At 40.3% G+C, this 19,564-nt stretch overlaps 1 protein-coding gene across 1 annotated transcript; it reads left to right on the plus strand.

The window, feature by feature from the left end:
• Positions 1–875: 875 nt before the first annotated feature.
• Positions 876–18,500, plus strand: LOC135500587 (inhibin beta B chain-like). Its single transcript, XM_064792131.1, has 2 exons — positions 876–1,445; positions 15,880–18,500. Exons 1-2 carry the CDS (start codon positions 1,085–1,087, stop codon positions 16,710–16,712), a joined length of 1,194 nt encoding a protein of 397 aa, XP_064648201.1. The 5' UTR covers positions 876–1,084; the 3' UTR covers positions 16,713–18,500.
• Positions 18,501–19,564: the final 1,064 nt, after the last annotated feature.

Below are 19,564 nucleotides of genomic sequence, written 5' to 3' on the forward strand. Positions count from 1 at the left end.
GCTGGTGACGAACTTGGAACTATTAGCGGCTGAATGACATCCGCCTGAGATGGCTTTCGCTGGCCTAGCGGTTAAATAGTGTGCGTGGGAGTGAGATAATATCACGTGACTAACGGAGTGACAAGATAATACACTATTGACAGGAATATACAAAGAGCCATCTTGATCTTCCGTTATTCTTGTTGTGACACGATGGCTGATGAGAAGATGTGATATACATGTATATATGAATATATAAAATAAAGGGTGAATGACCAAAAATGACCTTTCGTATTCGTTCGACCAGGCCACAGCGGTAAGAAGCTGGTGTTATCGTTGTTGACCAATGGCATTAAAAACTTCAGGGGCATTTAAAGGAGTACATGACATTCTGTCTGCTGTTTCTACTTTCACAATATTTCGACCCCTTACCGCACTTTGATTAAGTGCTCTGTGGTCGGTGATAAGATATGCACTGCCATTTCCGTCAAAACCCGCCAAGGGAGCTTGTGCTGGGGGACACACTGCTATTAAAAGGGCATTGCTTTGAGCTGGTGCCAATGCTTGGTGCCCTTCAGAGTTCGGTTTCCTTGAATCAAGAAGACTCGATCGTTGATCGGCTGTGCATAATACGCAACAACCAACTTCAACGAAGAACGCGCAGACCAGGGCCTTCCACCTGGACTGGGGTAACGTTTCGATATTATAAACGCTACCTCCAAGACCATCAAAGTTGTCGCAGGTCCCACCGTTAGCCAATTTGGGAGGGACAGGCTTGCCGATCTAGTCCCGCCGCTCTGTTGAGGATCGATGACAACAAATATGATCTATAAGTAGTCCTTCGCTCCAGCACTCCGCTGGCCGAGTAACCTATTGCGCCCAGTTCCTCGTGATGACGTCGAGACCAGCGCCGCGCTCATGCTTTGCCATTCTTCCTCAATATAAAGTTCAACTGAGCTATTCTTCCCCAGTCAATGGTCTTCGGCTGTGGGCCAACAAACCTGGGAACACTCTCCTTGAATCGAAAGCATTGTTCGATCTAGACAGCACCGCACTTTAGGATAGCAGCTTCATTAATAACCGATTCGCAATCTGTGCCTGAGTTATGGCTGCTATTCCAATTGTGACGCTGATCATTGCTTATCATACTTTGACGAGTGTGGTCTCGGGTTATCATACCCATAAACGGAACTGTACGGGTACGGACTGTGTTAACAGGCTCCTTCATCGCCCCAAGTTGACACTGCAGCAGCAAAAGACACTTCGCATCGAAATGATCAAGGGACAGATTCTCAGTAAACTCAGGATGCACGCAAAGCCAAATGTTACGAAATCTATACCGAGGGTAGCCTTTCATAAAGCTTTGCAGAAACTTAAAATGAGAGATCCGAAATTGCGAGGGGGCCGAGGTGCAAATGAGGACTATTACGCTCAGATATCAGAAATTGTCAGCTTTTCGGAAGAAGGTAAGTCCCATTTACATCACTTTCCTAAAATTGATGCAGACCACGAACAATTGTGGTTTTGATTTCAGTCGATAGAAGACAGTCTCACAAAAAATGATACAAATATTTCCCCGATGTTACTTTTCATCTTTTTTAAGTGACCCTTTCAATGAACTCTAGGAGAATTGGTCACTCTGGTCATGAAAAGTGCAAAAATACATTACATCATTATTAGTATGTGTTTCTCAGATGTTCTAAGTTGTGCACCCTCATCAACAGGAATGTACCTACATTCGTTTATACATTTTCGATGTAATGAGATCCCTGTCAAAGCACGTGCCAGCATGTGCGCTGATAGCTTAAAAGAGCTATTTCACTGACAGCGGCTCCCCAGATCAATCGGCCAATATAGGACAGCAGGGGGACCCACCGTACAAGAGCATACAAATGCTGGTCAATATGTGCATACCCCAAATGTTCATAATAAAAGATTGAGAAGTCCTTGCTCCCAATAGGCTATCGTACAAGAACACCTCTCACTCGAACTGTCCATCATCCAATTATTGCGAAGTGATCATCGACACTCCGTGGATAGCACATAATCGATCGACCCCGTTGAGTGCAGCGTAGATTAGTTCTCAACCGTATCACAATGTCGATCGTCGGAAGAATATCACAATGGCTGCCATTTTATCGGCCAAGTCGATTGACCTGCAAGATGCCACAAAGGGAGCCACCAGAAGATGACAGTATGCGCAGCCCGCGCTCTGCTTTGGCAAAATGCGCCCATTACAGGCGCTTTCCACCCCTACCGGCGGTTTGGACACATCTTGCTCATCTTTTTCGCATCAAAAACAAATCAACAGGTCAAGCGCGCTGCAATGGTAAAAACAGGTTGCCATTACCGGCACTCATCGTCCCTGCCGGGAGCTTCAGGAAGTACAAATCTGATCTTGTCGCAATTTGGAAACCATTGTAAGCGCGGTTCGTTGACCCCTCGATACTATTAAACTTTTTACGACTGCGGCACACTTATTTCTAATTTACGACAACGTCCTTGGTTGTAGTATAAAACTTGCTCAACGAATCGTAACCAATGTTTTAACCTTTTTGGTAAATTGTAAAAAAACGTGCACCGTGAGCTGGAATTCAGGAGCTTTGGTTTGCTTTATGGCCTGAGTTAAACTTGAATATCATTCAGTCGAGTTTCGATTGGAACGGGGCCAACAATTGCTGACATATATTACATTTCATTCGAGGACTTTTGTCAACTGCATGTACTGATTGACATATTTCGTACATGTGTGTGTTTTGATTTTATCGCTTTTGTATTCAATTCCTTGACGCTACCTGTTGTAGGCCGACTGAGCATAGGGCTGAATTGGGGATGAGACCTGGTTACCGAGGAGAGGCGGATATGAATACAGGAGAGGCTTTCAACCCAATTTGATCTGTTGACATTTTTGCACCCCGTAACAATCTGCGAGATGATTTATTCCCGACAGGCGCATGACGTCCAGGAGCCCAGACAGCCAATGAGACGCCTATCGGCGATCGAGGTCAATTGGAAATTCAAATTCAAATTCTATTTCATATTTCACACTATCAACGACCTGCGTTTGAAATTTCAGTCGCCTTAGAAATGGGGAGCGATATCCAGTTTAAAAAGAATTGTGAATTGTATTATATTGTAACTGATCGTACTCATCCTGGTTGTGTCTTTCGTCGAGGTAGTTTTAATGCCTATCAAGTACTAAGTACACTATACAAATTGGCATATCAGAAGTAGGTTTAACACCATAATGGCCTACTATTCAGGGGTGTAAAGAGCACTTACATGTGTTTTCTTTTTAGTTCAAGTACACGTATGAATGAAAACTACGACGTGAGCGTTTTATATACAGGATGTTTGGAAAAAAAACAACAACATTAAAGCAACTCTTTCCACAGGACAAAATGTTGCTTTAAATAGTCTACGTCACTTCCTCCATGCGTGCCAGAGACATGTAAGTTCAAAAATGATGCTGGCGTCCCAAGTCGGTGTTCGCTCAACATCTTAATTCAGCCAATTTCTCCACAGAGATGAATTAATTTGAAGTAAACTCGCCGCGCTCAATAGCTCCAAACAACCCCATCCCCCAGACCCCCACCCTACGCCCCTACCATTCGTACAATTGTACATAAATTGGTCCATTCATTTCGTAAATAAATTTGTCCTACTTGAGTTGCTGCTTCTTGATCTAAAACCCGATATGTTCCACCAATTACGAGGTCCATTTTGTAAATTTTCAAAATGGTAGTCAATTCGCAAATAAACCAACCACCCACTAACATCCTGTGCGTATATTTTCATGATTTCAATATAAAACCTGTCGGACTTTGTGTATTAGACCTGCTGACACACTGTCATTGAGAAATTATTAAGAATCAAAAGGTTAAGTGAAAATGTCAATAGCCTTATTCTGTTGACCTTCGTTTTAGGAAGCGCACAGCACTCAAAATCCGAAAATGATGATCATTTCTTGGAACTGCATCTAAAACCAATATATCGATCAATATCGTCGGTCAATGTCACTTTGGACTTTCTTTATTTGAAATGACACGAGTAAAATGATCTTATAACGATGAGCACGTATCAGTTGAGGAAGTCCACGGTACTATATCGATCATAAAATTTACCGTAAAGCGTTGTTTTTTTTAACTTTGAGTACCATATTCTAGGCCATGTATTCCGTTACTCCTCCTCCCACAAAAAGGTCATCAGATTGAATTCACCTTGCATTTACTTTGCAATTAAAAAAAGGTGGCACTTATAACTGTAGTACCAATTATACCAGATCCTTAAAGATATTTTTTATGCCTTTCTGAAGTTTCAAATCATTGGCCTTTCTGAATTTTCAAGTTCTAAGTCTTAACTCGAGAGTAAAGATAGATACAAATATTGACAATCACCTCTTGGCATCACTAAAACAGATTCGTCCATGTCACCCCAAAAAAGACATTCAAAAATATCTTTTTACGGCGGTGATCTGTGTTTCTACAAATCAGATCGTTCAGTTTTGGGTCATCACTCCTGGAAGAGACTGGCGCTGGTAATACGCGGGTCCGCGTTGCAACAGTTGGCGCCATGACTTTTGGGTGAGGCATGTTCACGCAATTAGGAGAATTATGACGAAAACACATTTTTGAGGCAATTAGAGGGCTCCATAAATTATACATCTGAAGCAAACGTCCAACAGCTGACAAACATCGCCATAGATCTTTGTCAGCGCAAATTTTCTGTGCTATTTCATGCTTTCAACTCTCCCGTGATGTCAATTACGTACACTCAAGTGAACCACGTGAAATCAACTATGCGATAATTCTCTTAATGATGAGCAATGGTGGAAGCTTCCTCAAGACGCATTAGCCACCCCCGCGCTGTATCAGCCATTCGCCATCGATATTAAATGACTGAGCCATAAATTTAAGCGAAATTAAAGCGGAGTGCTACGACTTCATGATTAGTACCGCCATTAAAATTGATGATGTTTTCTTAATCAACATTTTTTTGGGGACTATAGGCTGCCAGAAAAGCTCCGGCCTAGTTGATCATGTCCATTTGTAGTGTTGCATTATTTCATATACCTTTCATCACTTCGACAGAAGACGTTTGCTTTGTCGAATGGTTGGGAAGGCCGGCGTGATTTTGAACAGTGCCCTCGGCAATGTCGCAGTAACTAATATAAGTCCCGTTCGCATTCAGTGACACATATTTTAAAAGTTGTCTAGCATTTGGGACACTCCTGCGATATAAAAGGTTTGCAGAAAGCTTGTTGAACTGAAAAGAGAGTATTAGTTTCCAGTGTCAAACCCTGTTATAGGCTTAGAGGTAACTAGTGCAGTTATTGTATTACGTTGAGAGACAGTTGAGTATGTCCAACATAATAAACAGCTTTGTATATAGTTTATAAAGCTATATAGTTCAATATAGCATAAAATCGAACGATGCAGTATTAAACTCCAAAAATAATTTCATTATGTTTCTTGACTTGTAAAACTTAAATGAACTGAATATTCACCAACACACCGTGTGTGTCAAAGATCACAATACAGCCAACTCGTGTCACTCTTGTTAAAAAAGGCTGTTTGCCCGAGAACTGCCAAACATCCGTTTGAGATATTGAATGCAGCTTTGTGCATGCCCTAATTCTGTTAATTTTCCATCTGAAAGAATCCAAAACATAATTCAAACTTGTGATATTTCTGTCATCAGAAAATCGACCTACCGCCCATGGCACAATCAGTGACCTTGACCTTTATAGAGAAATTCTAAAGAACTATTTGCCTGTTACTTCCTGTTTATGGGAAAATAAATATGTGTGCACATCGAGCCTCGGGCTAACTGTTTGAATCGACTGTCCTCGATTCTGCTTTGAATCGACTGTCCTCGATTCTGCTCAAGCTCAATCTCTTATTTAACCGAATGCAATGATGCTTGTGACACGGTAGGAGTTCAAAGAACAAATGCGATTCTACTTTTAAAGGAAAACATCATTTGATAGTTTTATCAGTTTTGAATAATGCGTCTGAATTTTGATTATCATCAACATTTGTTAGTAGGATTATTTACGTGTTGTTACCTTTACTAAACCCTGTTCTCTTGGAATCTCCTTCCTGTGGCATTGTACCACTTGAGTTTACCCGGGACGTAGCAACCTCAAATCCGTGGGTTCAATGACCATCCAGGCAGTGGGAAATTGCATCCAATGGCCCATTGGTCGATTGGATGTCCACAAATGCAGACTAGTTGCTCCATTTGACGTCTTACTATACTGACCCACATTCGTCTTAATCCACACTTGGATTACATTGACTGGCAGAAAAATGTGCATTCAAATATTAACTCATGAGATTATTTTTTCAAGATTCCTTTTTGATGGGGGTCATTGCATATACGCTGTTTGAAATGGTTCGTGTCAATATGACCACCAACATACCCTACACATACACATGTGCAATGCATTGCGTGCATAATGTAAAGTCAGTTGATTATGGTGCCTTCTGCTGGACTGCTTCAAACCATTTCAAACCATATTCAGTCTGAGAATATAATGCAAGCCCTGCTAAGAATAGACAGATTTTACAACCAGTATGAGTATGGACGACATCAACGTACAAAGTACGAAGGTCTTATAGTGTCATACGCGACATTCTCGTTAGCATATACCCAGGAATTATGGAATTCTAAAATTCCCGTTGTCGATAAGATGAATTCCCCTAAAGGTTTGTGCAACCCTTCCCAAAAGGACGTGAGTACGAATGGGATGTCCTAACAATATTCCAACCACTGTCAATGTAAACAATATAAACTGGTTATACTGAACTCTCAGCAAGCGTCGGCCCTCTCGACCGAAGTCAACGGTTCATGTGGGGGGCACTGTCATTCTGTTTTTCAACAAGTTAGTGAAGGAAACAACACATCATTTGAACAATGAATAAATACTTACATTATATTTGGTTATGCCAGTGGTCGATAATTGAGTATTATCAATGTATGAAATACCTGATCACAGATGTGTGTGAACCCGGTTTGTGGCCGTTTGTTACATAACTTATGGAAACAGCTACTTGAGAAGGATGTCATTAAACATTGGAGCCCACTCACGATTCTGATAAGGGAATCTTATGATACACGCAATTATAATTGTATTCGTTGGATTACGCAATTTTGTCCCCATAATGTGTCAACCCTTTCAGACAAAGAATTTTTAAACCTTTCGCCTGCCAATCCTGAATACATTTTTGAATATCATGTATTCTGAACAACGATCAGGTAAAAAATCACCCGATTTCTTTTCCACGGTCCATTGTAGCCTACCCTTCAGAGGCTTTAATTAGTGCGAGGACTGTTGTTCTAGCTAGTCGTATATAAACAAAACAACTGAATGTTTATACGACTATATTCTTCTAAAGCATATTTTGCCGGTAAATCAAGTACCGTTTTTTCTTAAAGCCTACAAAGTTGAAGTCAGGTCAGGCTTACTATTGATAACAAACACACTATCTTCAAAGTGACGCCCACGGCCTGCTCACAGATGACAAAAACATCATCTCCTTCCTTACTCCCCCGTTGACCGTTTCTTGTCAGCAGCAGCTTAAGGATGACACCGAGCAAGTCCACAGGGGCATTCAATATTCCTATCTTGTTTTATCTTTCTTTTCAACTGTCAAAGAAATATATGTAACCTAATACAAGGGCACACGCAGCTGCTTTCCGCAGATACTGCGCGGAGTGAGTTTGATGATGACGAGGAAGAGATCAGTGGCATGGTGGGCGCAAACCATGAGCCTGTGCGTTGCACAATGCAGTACATTGCATTGGGTGGTGAGGGATAAAACGCTCAACAACAATGTGCTGCATGATATGATGCATTGGCTTATGGTGTGAGCTCAAATTCCTATATTTATTCTAATAATAGAATAATTACTGTATATACTTAAGAATAAGATAAGAGGATTTGTATCATCAGTCTATGCTATTCCTTCGGCAATGCCCAAGAATAAGAAGCACAAAGAATATATTGCACCAAAAACTTAAACTGCAAATTCAAGTAGCGCCACTGCTACTGCCAAAAACTATTGCTATCACGTGTACGAACGTGAATGCACATAGAACGAGAAGGAGTGCTGACCTCGTGTTCAAGCATTTGACGACACGTTTCACGAATATATTCATTGGTGGCTGTTTAATTTGCCTTTTGAGATGAATCTATGCGAATTTGACAATTGGTATTATTTGTAAGGTCAGAAAATAGCTTCACTGACTCCATTCTTAAGAAAGCTAGGCCACTTGCATTATATTTAGCGCAGTAGAAAGTGTAAACAACACAGACTATACCTTTTCATTACTTCAAAAATGATTGATCATTTTGTACTCGTCTGGGGCATAAGTGTTGGCTGTCCCATGCGCCAAGTGTACTTTAAATGCTTGATGTATTATCCAATTGACATTACTGAGTGTATGTACATGTACAGGACGACATGTATATATAGGGTCTTTCAAGTATATCCGAAACACTAACTGATCGTACTTGAGATGAGGGAATCGAATGCTCCAATGTTATGTTGGTTTATTTTGGGGGGGCGGGTTGATTAGGGGAAGGGTTCTTTCAAAAGCATCGGTGCCATACGACATTCAAAATGGCCGTCACGACAGCCATATTGTTTTTTATTTCCAGCCACTTCGGGAAGAGCCTTTTATTTGTTGGGATAACCTTTCCTGTGTGTATTGAAGGCTATTATGGGAAGGTTCCTTTCGAAAGTTGGGCAATCCGAGACATCTTCAATTTAGTTTCCGTCGACTTCGTAGAGAAAGTTTTACCTCATTGGAGAAAATATTTCTTCTTTGGTTCAGAAGTAGCTGATATATTGTCATACCAACAACGTTACCACGTTTAGTAGTGTAAAGTAAATCTACCTGAAGGTCAGCTTTAAGATGTTTACAACTTAACTCTGACAGTTTTCTCAATTAATTTTATGATTTTGTGCTCATTTATTTGATTCTCTCTAGGTAAATATCGTCGTAAATCGTTCTTACACGCGACCTGTCACTCGCTACCATACAAATGTTGCCCATTTTATGAACTGTAAACTTGGGAAGAGCACCCGTTGATTAATGACAAAAATTATCTTTCAAATTTATGCGTCTGGCCCGGTGCATTAATCAAACATATTTCAAGGTAGCTGGTAAAAAGCAACCAAGCAATCCATTAATTTTCTAACTGTCACAGGTTCGTTCAGATTATACTCCTTGTTGTGAAATGAAAGCAAATTTGCATGAATATTGTCAACGATTCACGTCAGTCTGGATCAAGTGCCAACGTACAGCCTTAGAAAAACATTTTTTTTACTGTTTTGTATTATCAGGATATTCAGACAAACATGATTGTAGTTGAGCAGTTTAGGGGGAGTGATGTGCATTGTAGAAGAAAAAGCGAACATCACGCCTTTATTCTTATTAATGTAAAGCATATCCTACAAATCGACATATATTTACATTATCTTGTTTGAAAGAGAAATAAAATGCAATGAAATGCAATAAAAGGCAGGTGGTGTATTACTATTCTCATGGCTTGACCCATTTTTCACGATCAGCAGACTTCATACCCACCGGCTCTCAATATTAAAACGACTGTGCAAATATGACTGGCACAAACAGTAACCTACTTGACTTATAACATCTGTTGTATTTACGGTAAAAAACTTCGCTTTCAAGTAATCACGACGTCTTATATGAGGCGAAAACCAGTGGAATTACAACACCGGCAGTGATGGTGATGAGGGTGATGATGGCGATGATGATGACCACGACGTTGATAGCGATGATGATAATGACGATGACGATGACGATGATGACTACGAAGACGACGATGATACAGATAGAAACCCAAGGCATCAGCCGGGGGCTTTTAGGCGTTATTTAAAGTAATTCTTAACGTAATATGAGCAGTAGAGCGGCTGAGCACTTAATACAGATAATTTTGTCCGATTTTTAACTTGTTTAGCTTGGTATTGCATTATTCTTGCAAACTGATACAAAGGTCATTAAAGACGATCAAAACTTCAATAGAATCAAAGGGAAGAACACACGACATTGAAACTGATACACATATTGTACTAAGTTAATAGAGATAAGAAGGAACAGGGTGATTCGATGATTTGTATTTTGCAACTGATAACAAGCAAATAAAATACTTTGAATATTTCTGGAATTATATATCGCTATATGTGCATGAGCAAAGGTCATTGATGAACAAACAGTTTATACCATCAGCCAATGACTTTAAGAACAGTTCTACTCATAACCTCCGTGGCCAAGCCATTTCCCATTTGGCAGTAAAGCATTGATGTGGCCTCGTGTCAAGGGTCGGACGAACTCTGACCAGATGGGCTATATCTAAAAATACTATATGTATAACTTAATTATGAGTCCTCGTTATTGCCTCAGACAACTTACATTCGGGTTTTGACTTGAGTCATCTAAAAGTGATGATGCATGTGCAGCTGACCATGCCACCATTACATTCGTGTAGTATTTCTCACTTTCTCTAAGCTACAAAATACCACCTTCCAACTAACTTCATCGTATCTGCGTCTTATTCAGCTCAACAACAACAGCGTTTCTCATTTCCCACAGGCACAGCCAATTGATTGAAGCAATGCACTCGCAGGGCTTACCACACGGGTGAATTGGGTTAAAAGCATGCCTTCTGCCAAAAACTGAATCATCTTTCCAATTCCTAAATCCCTTGTGAGAAGATTGTTCCACCAATTGGCTACTAACATCCAAACCTCCCGTTGTACTACTCTGGTGCTTTGCCAAGAGTACCGCGGTGGTGGTATGCGCCCTAAGCCTAGTTATTCTCCATTGCAACATCGAATACCTAACAGGCTGCATCATCTCTCGCCATTGCATTGACAGCTCTTAGAAATAAGCACTTTTGAAACTTAAGTAAAAACAAACCTTGCCAAATCAAGTTTAAAAGTGTTATCCTTCTTTGTGTTGTGGCACCTGGGGGTTTCGTCAAAGGTACCGGCGATATTAGATAACTTCAGCCTGTTTGAAAGATAATGATGAACTGCATGACTGACATATCTAGAGTTACACATTGATAAAGAATGTCGAGAAGTAGTCAAGTAAACTTGGTTAAGATCCAAGTTTTTTTTTCTACAACATGATGTGATTCAATTTATGCACTGCGCAAGGTTTCTTGAATGGTAAGTCAATCACATGTTATCATGAGGCGTTATATTTTTACTTAATTCCAAACGTAGATACGTATTGTATAGTATCTTTGGTCACCAGTAAACGTGGACATATCTATAAGCTATTTGTAAGTAAAATGTCTGATGGTGTCTTGTGGAAACTGGCAGTGCATGCTTTGATGCGCCACGATACCGCCGTGATGACCTCCCATCAGGTAAAGCATCCGGAGAAGATTCGTAAAAGAATCATAGTTAAGGTCTGATTTAGTTTCGTGTTCATGTACAAGCACGTGCCTTTAACGATTATAGGAGTAAGATTGCTAGTGACAGTGTAGGATCGTACCGATGGTTGAAATTTTTTTAGCATTAAATGGTTTTGCGCCTAAATGGGTAGTACTAAACGCAATATCACTAATCGGCAGTTCCTGGGTTTGCCTTTTTTCAGCGATAGTGTAGTAATTTCTGGACTTAGCTGACCTGACCTCATTTATAGCCAGATTGACGAAAATCTATTTTTGGTCTTTGTTACCTTCTTGTCCAGCAATTAGAACAGTACTTACGTTTTCTTTGTTACAGCAAATATTTGAGAAATGTGCTGAACCATATGAAAATACCATCGCACAAAAACTGATCCTCAGGTTGCCTAACATTCGGATGAAGTTCGACGAGAAGTATCAATGTCAAGTACGCCATTTTAAAGTACAAACAAACTTAACACGTTTTCGACTAGGCCTACTTTTCAATTGGCCTCTTGAACGCACTTGATAGATCCCTTACCCCCACAACTCACCCCTCAATACATCATTATATACGTATCGCCAGACCGGGGCTGTTGGGGTACAGCTTGTTATGCTTGGTGACGCCTCGATCGACCACGGTGATGCGTTGTTGGCAAAGTGTATAATGAATAAGTCCACTGATTGTGTCATAAATAAGTCTGGTTTGCACTCGACAAACACTTAGAGGTTTAAAGCTGAATGAACCGGGCTACCCGCCGTAAGATTACAGCTCGTTCAGCTTTAATGCACCTTCTCATCTTTCTAGCAACTTGGTTAATTCTATGTCAATATTCCGCCAAGAGCGACGACCCAGTGACATCAATTTAAGAGGAAGCAATTTGCCAATACCTTGATAAAATCGAGGAGAAGGAATCTATAATCATTGGTTTTTGTTCCGGGGATTATTGACTAAAGTCTCGTCAAAGACACGAGTGTGCCAATCATTATATCGAGTTTTATCACGCCAGAACATCCCTAACGGCCAAGTTAGAAAACACAAACGCCCGACCACCAAGCGACCCGCACTTGAACATGGCCAAAAGGCCCACATTGCCTTCGACCTTATACGATGATGATGATATTATTATGATGATGAACAGTGCGACAGAACGTGGCTAGAAAGTGTTTTGGTTGGTATAATCGGATGACAGACAGGCCTTTTTTCCCATAAGACCCTAACCCCTTTACCTTTCTGAAGAATTTACGTTACTCTTTGATATATACGATACTAATAAGCCATATCGCTTGTAGCATCTTAAGGGCAACTTACCAACAAGTTCGGCCTCGATGACGATAATCGAGCCTTCCCGGGAGAGAGCTACACCCGCCCCCACAGGCTGAGTCAAACGGACCACTTTCAAAGCCCTTCTGAATAAAACATACCATGTCATTGCTGATTCGGACATCATAGCTACTGGCGGAGCAATAATATATATCCATATGATATTTCTTAAGTCATCAGAAGTTATTAGCTTTATATTCATCTGACTCAGATTCGTGTATCTTACCTTGGCAATAATCCATCAACCGCTCATAATGCCGTACATTCGGAAGTAGCTCGTGACCTTTCGCTGATGTGAATGAACAGATCCTTTTGCAAGTAGGATGAAACCGAAAACCTTTGCTAGGTATTTGCACTATCGGACATTTGTCCAAAGATATCGATTGCGAATCGGGTTGACCTGAATTCCATCCAAGGTTGCTAACCGCGATAAGTTCTCAGCAAAGATCTTATTTATGTTACTTGGTACAATATTTTCAATGTTCTTGTATAATATCTTAGACTTTAAGGGTTTAGTGACCAGTACATTATAGACCGGTCATATTTTGCCCTATAATTTGACGTCTTCAAACGGGATCATTTATAAATCAGGAAATCAGGAATTCAAAACTCCCATCCTCCTCTGAAAGGCGATAAGTGGTATTTGTTCGATGCCATGTAAGAATTAGGCATATGTAATTGCGAAAGGCAACTTCAAATCCTTCTGAAGTCGACACTTAACAAAGATTGAACTGATAATTACGACGAGCTGGTATTATCGATTTGCGCTCTAGAATGCTGACCCAGTTATATTAGAGTAACAGCGATAAGTGTCTCATATTCAATAATCGATCAAAGTAGAAACCCGTGTAAAATTCCGATTCATACAATTTGATCGTGCCGGGGTGATTGAGATTCAGCTCAGATTCGATTTTTAAAGCTGATTAGGCATGATTAAAACATCCAGCGGCTAAGTTAGAAAACGCCCGACCATCAACCGTCCAACTGCACTTGAATCAACGGATTGTTCTTGGCAATTCTCAAAATGGATGTCCACGCGCTTTGCAACTAAAATGCATGCGAATCGTTTAAACCATTTTGGTACCTTCTGTGTGTTTGAACGAGTAAGGGTCCCTGCCCATGTTATTTCCACTAAAAATGCAGCCAAATGTCAGACTGAGTTTCAATCTTGGTATCGATTCGTACTATTGCCTTGACCGAACTGGCGTGACACACTTTCCTTCTAAAGCAACGGCGAACCAATCAATTTAATGCAAAATCTCACCGAAATCCCCGTTCGTTTGACCTTTTCAACATGATAGACGTGCGATCTCTAAATAGTCCAATTGGAAGTTAGTCAAAACGGAAAGATCAATTGCAATCACCATCTATCAGGCTCGGATTGATTGGTCGAGTTCATGGACCCTTTCTTCGACTACAGTGCATTCGTAAATTTTCTGGAGTGAGAATTGATTGGACGAGGTTAGACTTTTACTCAGAGCTACGCATGCCAAACAGGATTTCTTTTATGGTTCTGCATCAGAAGTAAAACAAGTTTCTTAAGCGAAGTCCGATAGTTTCTTGCAGGTCCTCGCGAGAGGGATTTTTTCTGCATACATGTATTCCTCAGTTGTTATCATATTTGGTATCTTAGTTGATGGACACAAAAATTGATAGCCTGGTGGTCGCGCAATATTAACCGCAACATAGAGTACAATTATCTAACCTACTCTGTCAACGAAGTATCAGTTTCTCGATTGGAGTACGAAGATCTCTGCGAGTGGTTATGTTTTAATGTTAAAACATAATCGTTATATAACGAAGTGGGTCACTAACACGTTAACTTCTCCATGTCAAATGTTTTCAAAATAATGAAATCATAAATTGTCCTTTTTTTTCTGAAAGAGGAAACAAGATTGATATGGATGCCCAAAACAGCATCTTAACTCCCTAAGGTAAATAAAACTCCAACGATATTGGATGCTCTTCCTATCGCAAGAGTTTGTAATATCAGTTGACGTCCCATCAGATATATCTCGGCAGCTCACCGCACAAGATTGATCAGCTGCTACAGCATTACGTTACAAACTTCTCACTCCGATTTCGTCAATATTATGCGATTTATATCTGTTTCTATATAACCCAATAAGCTTTGCAATCTTGGTGAATATTGCCAGGTGATTTGGTATACGACTGGATGAAGGTAGTTTAACTATATAAACATCACATGATTATCGCCACGTGATAATTGTCATAGGGTTACCGTATATCATCGATGTTTTAAATATTGTTGCATCTGCAATTATTTTCTTAGTCGTAGATGAGACAGTGCCGGGGCTGGAGGGTGTAGAGAGGACTAGGTTCACAGTCATATCTCATCGCCAAGTGTTCCAGCGGCGAGCTCCGTTTTGAAATAACCTCCTTCTTGCCGTTGTTTTTGAGCCAGAGACTTTAGAACTAATTTGTTTTGAACTTTGAAACACTTCAAAGGTTTTTCTCTCGGATAACACAAATATCCACCTTTTAGATATTTTTAAAAAGCTTCATTTTGCATTATCGAAAACAAACAACATCAAGGGTGAACTAAATAGTTTTGTGCGTTCATGATAGCGGCGTTAGAAGTAGTTATGGAATCTATTGAATTGTTATCATACTGTTCAGAACTTTGAACATGTGCCATTTAAAGACTAGTTATGGCGCAACATCGAAATTGACAAAAAAGACGCTTCGAGGCATTGCTTATCTGAACAAAGTCATTTTCCAAAAACAAATACATCTACATGCACCTGCAATGTTCACAAACATTGTTTCATCTCAAATACCAAAGACAACATGTATCCGATTCCAATTTATCGAAATCAATATTTTTACGTCAATTTGTTTGCAACATGACAATACAGCAGAATGTTTTAAAATTCATCACATTTACCAATAAAGGCGAATCTTGAAAAAAAACTCCCACTCATCCAAGTAAATGAACAGTTCGTGTAGTCATTGTAGTCAATTGACACACGTGCAGCCCCACAGTTAATGATTTTGCCTCCTCTAGGTTTTGTGACTTCAAACCATGGGAGTGCCAATATCTATGCTAGAGCAATCTTATCCGAGCAAGGAACACCACTTTTTAGTTTACAGAAATTTCATACTATCGTCAAATGTGTATTTTCAGCTCCACACAACGACCACAATGCCCTGCAGTTCACGTTCAGCAAAGACGAGATAACGCGCGGGGACCTTGACGTCACGAGTGCCCATCTTTGGATTCTGCTCCGCTACAAAAAGCCAAAGTTTACCAGAAGGAAACCAAGACGGGTTCTCCTAACAGTCAGCAAAATGACGCAAGATGGCCGCACTGGTGAGATCGTAGCCTCCTTCCCCGTGACTTCAAAACACTCAAGGTGGCAGAAACTCACCATTCCTGTCGAGGTGATACAAGAAATGTTTAAAGAATTGAACACAAAAATACGCTTTCTTGTTAGTTGTGCCGGTTGTGATACGGAGGTGGAACCGGTTTTGGTGAAGAGAAAATCGCGCCGGCCGCGAAGTCGATCGAGGGGCCGGCGATTCCGACCTCGGCGAAAAAACAAACTAAACAAGCGGCGGCCATTTTTAATCATTCGAACGCACGTAAAGAAGTCCGCTAGACATAAAATCGAGAAACGACACGCAAAATGTGATCCGGAATTCGACAGTTGTTGTAAACAAGAATTATATGTTGATTTTAAAGACTTAGGTTGGGACTGGATTATCACCCCTAGCGGTTATAACGCACACTACTGTAATGGCGTGTGTGGTGTAGGTTCAACGCCTGATATGTATGCTACAAGACATTCCACCATAGTTAGTAGGATTTTAAAAATCAAACCTGCGGAGGAAAGACTTCAGCCATGTTGCTCGCCGAAATCGATGAAACCGCTGTCTTTATTGTATTTTGACGATAAGTTTGATATAGTCAAAGCAGATCTGGATGGTATGGTCGTAAATCAGTGCTCCTGCTCATGAGCACAGCGAGACTATCTGTGATTGGTTGAACCAGCAACTCAGAAAGACAGAGTCATGGTCGCCATTTTTACTGTGGAGGCCGATGTGAATACACATCCCTCTCAGACTAGGTCAGAGGATGTAACGTTGTGACGTCAAGACACGTGATTTCATGCTATTGATCCCTTCGGAGGTTCTTCATTGAAAATCAGACTAAATGACTCAACTAGCTCTGACGTAATATCAAACAAGCATTACTTGAGATAAGGTCTAGCACTATTGATTCTGGTCCGTTGTGCAACTGATTGAGAAACAAAACAATTTTTTGGGCAATGTGCATTTATCACTGAAAACCTTGGCTTTTAGCTACAACAATTGAGATGTTTCAGCGAGGGTGTTGCACGTGTCATAATAAATGCTACGGGGAGTGTGTCAGTCATGTCAGTTCTACTTTATGGTATTCCAGGCTCTCAATGCACACGACGTTATCTCGTGCAATGGCGAGCATACATGTCCGCCCTGTGCACCAATGGCCTGTACATTAAATGGACTCTGCATGTGGAAGTTTTTACGTAAATACATCGAGGTAAATGCTCTGTGAGTAGTTCATCGAAGCAAACTGACGGGTAATTATGAGATTTTTAATGCTAACGGGTTAAGAGAAAGACAAATATTTGCTAGCATTGTGACAGAAATAAAAGGCATGGCCTGAGAATGAAATGAACATGGTTTGTAGTAGTGTAAGTAACTTTAATGTAGCGGGCCCTTTCTTCTCTGCAGCAAACACGCAAGCATCTAATTGCCAAGACTAGAAAGGCATTCACCAATCTGCGTAAGACACGTATTCTAATGTAGTCTACTTATTACTGTATATCAAAGTGTTGTTCGTGCAAAAAAAAATCTTAGTCAAAGGTTGATCTATTCGCCTGTGTAAAAACTGTTGTATATATTTACAATGAGTCCAAGGTGGAATTATTCTTTGAAGTTAACTGACCTCATTAGCAGTTCAAATATATATTGTTCAGTTTTGAAAATATATAATGCAGGGTAGAGCTGCCGGCCTTCAAATTAAAATTCGACTTTGTACTCAACCTCTTTGATATATACATTAATCTCATTCTTGAGCTTGAATGAAATATTAAACGGTGACTGTACTGTGCTAACGGATATTCGCCAATATTGACGGAATATCCCACAGTGTGCACATATGAATTGTGTGGCACTCTCGTTAAATGGGTATGATATAAAGAAACAATGGATATTGGTGACGTTTCTTAACATCTTCTCAATTGCGAAACACGACTTATCCGTAAAGTTACGTTCACTGTTGGAGAGTTCCAATCCATCATCAGCGTATTCGGATGGGCCGTGCGCGGCACAGTCAATTCCCAGAGCGAGAGCTGAACCACATACACCAGGCTATATTTGGCGATTTAAGTGCAGCTGACAGAGGTAAATACAATGTAAATCGCGTGAATCTAGCGCGAGTTTAAAATCAGGAATGTATTCAGGGTACCATAGATAGCGATTTTTCAGGGAGCATAGCACACATTACTAAAGACGATTTACATACTGATAGCAGTTCGCCAGCTACTCATCCACGACTCTTATTTGCATAGGGGTATGCAGACGTGCTTTGAATATATTCCTCAATGCATCGGTTGTGAAAAATCTGCATGTAATGTAAATTTTGTGATGTTTCAAAATGAATGCATTTTCACTCGCGAAACAAAAATCCTTTATGAACCACGCAACAATTAGCTCATATTTAGAATGTCTAGAACCGAAATAATGTGATGGGGGGGGGGGGGAGCTTAACATCAAGTGGTTTTTTTATGCTATCTTATATTCATGGTGGTGATAAGAATGACTTAAGTTATGCTGTCGGGACAATAAAGGGACTCTTATGCTGCGTCGGTTTGTTTCCGATGGCGATGATGGCATGTCAACGCCGACAGGTGGCGCCAGCAAGTAACCCGGTGTCTACATTTAGCATCATTGCAAATATGCAATATTCCGCTGTTTGGCTGATTTTTTGCCGACATAAGAGTCCCTTTATCATGGGTAAGAGTTGCCTCTGTTTGGGGTGAGTGTAACAGGGGAAAAGTAATCTCTCCAACGAATCTCACAAATGATGATCTTGTTTTCTGGGACGTATTGTATAAACACTGAGTGGTCGTCATGTGGTGGCCATAATATAATATCACGTACCGTGTCTGAATTAGCTGGTGCATAGACACATGCTTGATAGACGTGATATATGTACAGGCACCCGTCAACCGGCTTAATCAGTTTAGTTATTGAACAAATGTTTTGGCTAAGTTTGGCCGTAAATTGATGGTTTACATGAACGAATTCATCGTTTGGCTTATGTACAAAGATGTGTGAATGTCGTATAACATGCTATTATTTATCCAAGACTATTTCCTTTTAGTACAGTATCTTGTCGTCTGTATGATAGTTCTAATTTGGTTTCACCAGAGGCCCTAGCATGTTATTCTTTCATACTCGGAACTTAACGACGGTTATAGGCTAATCTTAATGGTTATACATAATAAACGTTGCTAGGTTATTTCTGTGCATTCCCTATGACATCAAATACCATCGAAATCGGGTATTTTTTAAGTAAAAATGAATGATTATGTTTTGGCACTGTCGACTTGTCTCTACGTTCATTGCGCTGGGGCGTAATGAATATCTTCAAAATGAGTGCATCCAGCAGCTCAATGGCGGGCACGAGTGTCGATCAGTACCACTTAAACTTGTTTCAGGAGAAAACGAATAAGTTTGTGTACACGAGCTCCTGTTTAATTAAATATCAATGTCCTTTAAGATGTCTGGTGTATTTACACTCTAAATTAGAATATCACAAT

Source organism: Lineus longissimus, chromosome 16 (assembly GCF_910592395.1).
Source record: "Lineus longissimus chromosome 16, tnLinLong1.2, whole genome shotgun sequence".
Lineage (NCBI taxonomy): Eukaryota > Metazoa > Nemertea > Pilidiophora > Heteronemertea > Lineidae > Lineus > Lineus longissimus.